Source organism: Gekko japonicus, unplaced genomic scaffold (genome assembly GCF_001447785.1).
Source record: "Gekko japonicus isolate JY-2015 unplaced genomic scaffold, Gekko_japonicus_V1.1 scaffold50, whole genome shotgun sequence".
NCBI lineage: Eukaryota > Metazoa > Chordata > Lepidosauria > Squamata > Gekkonidae > Gekko > Gekko japonicus.
In genome coordinates this window covers 925,930-933,538 of record NW_015164666.1, presented here as the reverse complement: position 1 = coordinate 933,538, position 7,609 = coordinate 925,930, and the positions used below count along the sequence as shown (strand labels likewise).

Here is a 7,609-nt window from a genome sequence, read left to right as displayed (position 1 = left end):
TTGTGTTCAAAAACATTCTCTTACTGCAGGCAGTTTCTCTGCCTCGTGCAAGGCTGATGCTAGGAATGGAGATTACCAAATGCCCCCAAATCAGAAGGACTACGATAAGCCAAAACTCAATAATACTTTGACCAGAGTAGACCATGGTACTGGCTATCAAAAACCCCAAACCAGTTCACTGGCAAGTGAGGGCTATTCAACACCCAGCTACTGCTTAAAACCAGTAATCCAAGGAGAGAGTTTGTGTCCCTGTGGCCTGGGTTCTGAAATGGACAATTTACAGTGAAGCAGAACTTTCTTTTGTACAAGAATATTTAAGTGAAGGTGAATGAGTTGTGTTCACAGCGGCTTTGAAGATCAGAAGCCTTTGCCGTGAGGTCTGCAAGCAGTGATATTGGTGCTCTGTTCTAATATGTGCAATTACTATATGCTTTTTTAATTTAACTTAAAGACTTTTAAAACCTGTTTGTATGTGTTTGAGTTTTGTAATGAGAGCAATTGGGGGGATTCTTAGTGCAACAAATATTGTGTTGCATCAAAAGATTCCATTTTGCTAATGGTGGAGCCTTTCTCTAGCATACGGGACATTTTTATAACTGGAACTCGCTTTTTTATGGAGAAAGCATTCCTGGCACCTGTAGAAGGCTCTGTGTGTTAGAGGAAGGAGCCGTCATTTGTGAAACAGAACCTTTCATCCATCCCGCTGTACCTCAGTATTGTCTTAGCCCCACACTACAACCCTAAGCATACATTCTTGGAAAGTGTTTCAAAATCTGCATGCAGAATTGTTTGTACTTGGGGCTTTAAAAAGTAAAACTGTACACTGGCAATCCAGGTTCTCTACCAAACAACAAACAAACCTGAATCAACTGTTCATTGTGTACAGGTGACAGTATTATCTTGGCATTATTTATACTGACTTTAGTGGTCATGAAAAAGGGCAAGGCACTGAAATTCTACCCATTAACTTTAGAAGGCACCATAACTCAGCAGTGGACTACATGATTTTTGTATAGACCACCTCCCTCAGTTATTTGCATCTCTCATTTAAAAGGGTTTCACATAGAGCTGGAAAAAGCCACCATAGAGGGAGCTACTCAGTCAGCACAGACAGTCCTGGTCTCCTATCCTCCTTAGTGTGGGAAAAATTGCCAATGCTCCTGTTGTATTCACAGAATATTTAAGACAATCCTATGTTAATTTACCCCCATCAGAAGAACCTACAAGTAAGCATGCTGGTGATCACGATCTTAATGCTTTTTGAAGGGGGGCAGGGGGTGGGAATGAACCGGCTAATGTAAAAACATGAAATGCAGTGAAAATATACCAGTCTGAACGTCATATCCAGTAAGGCTTCTTCTCAGAGCAAATACCACGTACCGGAAGAAACCCAAATAAACATGTTCTAGACTTCACTACCACCACCCCACTGGCTGATTCAGGACAAGGAACGCACCAGGACTCATCACAGATGAATGGTGCCAAATACGGAGCGTTCTTCCCTCATTCCTTCCATGTATTTCATAATGTGGCAAATTGCAGCTTTGCCATGACGCAAATGAATCTTCAGGTGTTTATTATTGTTTATTTGACAACTTTAAATATGTCCAAAAGGCACTGGAGAATAAAGGTCATAAATGTTCCCCAAGGGGGTGGGAGCTAGGATCCACTCTTTGGTTGGGGAAAGGTTCTGTTTGGCTTGCTCCCAATGAAGGAGGTATAATCCCTGTGTGGCCTCATGGAGAGGTTGCCTAAACCAAAAGTGTATAGCTGTGACACACCTGCCACAGACAAACACTGTGCGTTGCTTGTCAGTCACCTGACAGGAAGCAAGCCAAAGCTGCTTCTGTTCAAGAGATTAAGCCTCAAGAAGCAAGCAGGTGCCTGGAAACACATCGATAGGTGCCATGGTGCCTTCAGGCACCACCTTGGGAACCACGGGTGGATATTGTCAAGTACCTCCATTTTCAGCAGTTAGGGGGGTGTTTTATGATATAGTGCCCTTTTCTTCCCACGGAACCCTTGAACAGAAAACCTGTGTACAGTATAAATGGAAGGACTGAACCTGGGCCTTTACGTGCAAAATCAGTGCTCTGCCAATGCCTTGTTGCAATTTTACTACACAGAGGTACTGTTTTTTGTTTTTCCCCAGGTAGACTGGATTGGAAAAGGTTTAGTTAAATGCAATCACAAGATGTTCAGTCCTAAGGATAACATTGCTCCCTCTACTGAATGCAAATCATTAGAATCGCATGGTTATTGCTGAGGTTCTTTTCTTTGCAGTTAGATGAAACCAGTGGTCGGTCCAGCATGCTGCTGAGAAATGTACAGGCAGGGAAGGAAGACTACAGCTTACCCTTGCTATTAAAATGGAAACATCTCACACTCAGGCCTTCTTCCTATGTCATTCTAGTACTGTTCATATAACTGGCTGCCCTTCTATTTTACATGCTTCTTTTAGAACAGAACTGCTTGCCTGTCCTTGATTAAGAAGGGAAGAGATTGGATTTATACCCCGTCCTTCACTTGGAGTCTCAGAGTGGCTTACAAACTCCTTTCCCTTCCTCTCCCCACAACAGACACTGTGTGAGGTGGGTGGGGCTGAGAGAGCTCTTTCCAGCTGTCCTTGAAAGAACAGCTATGACAGAACTATGGCTTGCCCAAGGTCATCCAGCAGCTGCAAGTGGAGAAGTGGGGAATCAAACTGTCCGCACTCCTAACCACTATGTATTACACCAAAATTTATTACAGAAAGAATCTTCGCCAGGTCAGAAAGGGTAAGCAACTTAGACTATTGTTAGATCCCAGTTAAATCTAAACCAGCAAAGGAAGAAAATTGTGGTCCTGTTTGGGTGGGCAAAAACCTGGTCACAAAAAAATAATTATGAAAACATTATGCACCAAAGCAAACTTTTAAAAATTTCAACAACACAGTCTTTGTTCATTTGATTTTTCTGAATTTTTGGCCAGATCACTGAAAAATTTGTTCTAAATTTCATAATGACAGGTCTTGATTTTATGAATAAGAGTTTAGGCTGTGCAGTGCTTTAAAAAACAAAACACAAAAAAACAAAATACATGCTCCCTATACCGACAAGACATTATGGGAATTTTTGGGAAGCCCACGGAGTGCAGATAATTTACTAAAGATTATGCAACAACAATTCTCACACAGAAGAACTATTGCAAGTGTCATTTAGCTGGCCCAACTATTTGATGGGGGGGAGGGTCAGTCTGGGTGTAATTCTGAAGATAACTTAAGAGATATCCACTGCAAGCTCATCAAGGAACCAACTACTTTAAAAACAGTGTCTTGTTCTTGATTTGTACTTAATTGTTAACGTAACAATTGGGCTTCTGTGAGCTGTACCGTAATAGGATATAGAGCCTTTCATCTCAATCCCTGGGTTGAATCTGATCCAGGACAGCAGTGACCCGACTGTAATTAGCTGCAGATAGCAGTTCACTGAACAGAACACACTGACCTGATGCTCTAATCCCAGGGAACAGCTCTCAGTTTCACTATAAAAAGGAACATGTGAGGGGCAGCTCTATATCAGAATGGGTGGTTTCTGCAACAGTCAGAGGTTTATAGAAGGGGCTCAGCCTGGAAGAGGACCATGTCAGAGAGAGTTCTTGCTAGTCCTTTCACTGTACAACCAGGCTGTAGCAATTTCCAGATTTCAGTACAAGACAGACAGCAGCATATTATAAACATTTTGCTGAACAAGAGCTATGCTGCGGTATATCCTTGTCTTGGGAATTATGAGCTACCTTAGAGGGTCTCATACACAACAGACATGTAATTGAGGCTCATTTGTTTCCCCAGCATCCACACTGCAACATAACTTTTGTTAAGAAAATGTGATTCCTGACCAAGCTAGCAAGGTTGTTAGAATTTGGGGAGCTCTATGCAAGGGAAACCTTTACCTTTTATCATATAGACAGCACCTGCTCAGTAACCCAGGCATACCTACACCATTATCAATGACAACTAGCCACCAACTTCTTAATCCAGAGGACCCATGCCATGTCAAGACCCTAATACCAGCACTCCTTGTACACAAAGGGAACTCACAAGCAGAGGCTGACTAGCTTAAAGGCATTAGTGTGACCGACCCACTTTCTCCGCTTTCTGCCTCCCAGAGCAAGTCTCCAGCTTTTATCTTCTTAATTAAAATCCTCACAAGAGTGACCCTGGACAAAGCTCCACACTTTGCCTTTAGTCTAATCAGTTTTGGCTTTTCGTGAAATCCGTTATGGCCAAACAAATCACTCCCTATGTCTTTAAAAAGGAGGATGCCTGTGAGAACTACAGCACAGCTATCCTTCCTCCATCACTTAGGCGCTGGTCGAGTGTCTTTGAACTGGGACAGAAAGAACCACTTCCACAAAGACCCAAAAAGAGGAAGAATACAGTTGGAACTAACCTGAGTAAGATATCTAGCACAGCGGCCCTCATTCTGAGGGTATGCTTAAACAGCCCTAGAAGTGATTTGTAAACCATTACAGTAGGGATGAAGGAGTTGTATGAATCCACACACAGGAAGCAATCAAATATTTGCCAAGGCAGAACCTGGATTCGTTTAAATGCAACTTGTGAAGGAACCGTGATTATACTGCACTGAAACAGGGATGGTGTCTAGCGGGGCTTGGCAGATTGACGCTGGACTCTGCTGAACAACTTTTCCAGCACAGCTGTGTTGCAAGGCTGTTTTCTTCATTTCCTGCCATAATCCATGAAGGGGGATTATAGAAGCATAAATGAGGGCAACACTTTGGCTCTGCATCTGAAAACTAGTTAATACAACTCCTGAAACAAAATATGAGTTATTAGGACTGAAGAATTTCAAACAACAACAGAAGAGAGACTCGGGCAGTTCCTTGTCCACAAAGAAAGCTCAGAACATTTTGGAGTTTCAAGAAGGAAATCCAAAAGTTGGCCTCAGCAATCCAGCGCTGAAACAAATGATGTCCTTTAGGGATCTCAACATGGACTCTCTCTCTCTCTCTGCCAAAGGACAAGTCCAGCCTTGCTTTTTCACAGAGCAACCGCTCCAAAACCTGTCCACATTTCATTATTTTTTAAAAGATGCTTACCTCTAAGGACCATCTTACTAGGAGCCAGACTACTCTTATAACGATTTGTTCTAGTACATCATTCTAAAAATGTGCCATTATGGAGAGGTCACATAACTTGTTTTTAGCTATGTAAGGGCAAGAAGGGAAAACACAGATCTCCTGTGAGAAACTATCATTCCTTACGATAAGGAAGGATGCCAGGGTGTCTCGTGTTATCTCCTATTGCATTATCCTTCCCACCCATGTTAGGGCTATGACTGTTTGTTGTATTTCAGTGTTGTACTTCTCAAGGCTGTATTACAACAAAACTTTCTATGCAAAATGTATGCATATTGTACCGTATTTCATGGTATGAGGCAGAGAAACTGCCGGAAGCAACTTTTCTTCAAGTCTATGGTTAGACAGTTTGAATAAACGCTATTCCAGCCTCACATAAGGATCCCATACACAATTAGTCAATACTTCCCCATGAAAGAGATGTCTGATCATTACAGTTGTGTAGGGGAGTGCCTAAAATACTTTTCTACACCAATGGGAATTTCCCAATTTTTAGAGTCTGAAGACTCTAATGCTGCCTCAGTTCTCACTCCAGAAGTTCTCTTAACTGTCAGCAGCATTTCATAGATGTGACAAGCAGTGTTCCCTCTAAGCTGAGTTGGTGTGAGCTAGCTCACAGTTTTAGCCTCCAGCTCATAGATTTTTGTCTTCGGTCAGGAAGGATGGCCCCAGAACAAACTGATTTATGCAATAGCCAGATTGCTCGCTCACAACTTTAATGCCAGTAGCTCACAAAGTAGACGTTTTGCTCACAGGACTCCACAGCTTAGAGGGAACTTTGGTGACAAGTAATCGGGAACTGGATGAGGCTCAGGATTTGTATATGTTCAGATAAAAATTTGCAGTGGCACCAAAATAGGTATTTGCTGCCCCCTTGTGACAACAATTAAATATTTCTAACATTTCATTATCTGAAACTGACATAAGAAGAGCCCTGCAGTGTATCAGACTAATAGTCCATCTAGTCCAGCATTCTTTCTCACACAGTGGCCAACCAGTTCCTCTGGAGGGCCAACAAGAGGGCATAGAGGCCAAGGCCTTCCCCAATGTTGCCTCATGGCTCTGGGATTCAGAGGCTTAGTGCCTCTGCATGTGGAGGCTCCCCTCGGTCACCATGGCTAGTAGCCACTGGTAGTCTTATCCTCCATAAATCTAATCCCCTTTTAAAGTTGTTTATTCCTGTGGCCATCACTACATTCTCCGGCAGCAAATCCCACATTTTTATCCCTCTCTACGTATTTCCTTTTGTCCTTCCTGAACCAACTGCCCATCAGCTTCATCGGATGCCCTCAAGTTCTAGTATTTTGGAAGAAAAAGTTCTTTGTCCACTCTCTCCACCCCATGCACAATTTTACAAACCTCTATCATGGCCCCCCTTAGTTGTCTCTTTTCTGAACTGAAAAGCCCCAGACTCTTCAGCCTTTCCTCACAGGGAAGGTGCTCCAGCCCCCTGATCATCTTGGTTGCCCCTCCTCTGTACTTTTCCCAGCTCTGCAATGTCCTTTGGGAGATACAGGGACCAGAGCATTCCAGACGAGGCTGCAACCATCGATCTATAGAGGCATTACAATATTGGCTGTTTAATTCTCAATCCCTTTCCTAATAATCCCAAACATAAAGTTTTGCTTTTTTCACTGCTGCAGCACTCTGGGTTGACACCTTCACTGAGCTATCCACTATGACACCAAGACCTTTTCCCCTCTCACTTTCAGCAAGTTCAGACCCCAGTAGCCTATACTTGAAGTCTGGATTCTTTTTCTCCCAGTGTGAATCACCTTACACTTACCAATACTGAACTTCATTTGCCACACTGTCGCACACTCACCCAGTTTGTGGAGGTCCTCTTGGAGTTCTTGATAGCCTTGGTTCTCACCATCCTGAATAATTTTGTGCCAACTGCAAACTTAGCCACTACACTACTCACTCCTAGTCACTGCACTGAAATCCAGACCAAATAAAAAGAACTTACAGCACCTTCAAGGTTTGGCTCTACTCGTCCCCAAGCAAAGAGGAATCCAAAGTTGCCAGCAGCCATGAATATAGTCTTTCAACATGTCTTTACTTAACAAATGTGGTGTGTGTACTGCAGAAGGAGTTCTCAGTTGATCTTAAGGGATAACAACAGTGGCAAGTGAACAGAGCTTCCTGGAATTATACTGTAAAATCTGTGAGGAATGCTGATGAAATAGCATTTAAAAGGTGATATCATCAAGCACAGTTGGGTAGTCTGAATAGCAACTGGTGGGGGGGTGAGCTTGCCTTTCATGAAATTGCTGTCATAGCAAACACAAGCAATTGCCTCTGTCTTAAACATGGATACATTATATTGCATTCATCATGAAATACCTCCAATGGGCAACCATTATCATACAGTGTCCTGCAAACTTAAAAATCTTACTTGAGTTTGGGCATCATTTTGGGTTGCTATGGCCACCAAAATGGCTCATGAAAACTATGGAAGATGGAGACA

At 42.7% G+C, this 7,609-nt stretch overlaps 1 protein-coding gene across 1 annotated transcript in view; it reads left to right on the top strand.

Annotated features, from left to right (window-relative positions):
- DCBLD1 (discoidin, CUB and LCCL domain containing 1) overlaps positions 1 to 378 on the top strand; it is an 87,862-nt gene extending 87,484 nt beyond the window's left edge. The window contains 2 exon segments of the mRNA XM_015409058.1: positions 1 to 5; positions 7 to 378. The exon segment at positions 1 to 5 is cut by the window's left edge and continues 236 nt beyond it. Coding sequence (XP_015264544.1) covers positions 1 to 5; positions 7 to 286 — 285 coding nt within the window. The 3' untranslated portion in view covers positions 287 to 378.
- Positions 379 to 7,609: the final 7,231 nt, after the last annotated feature.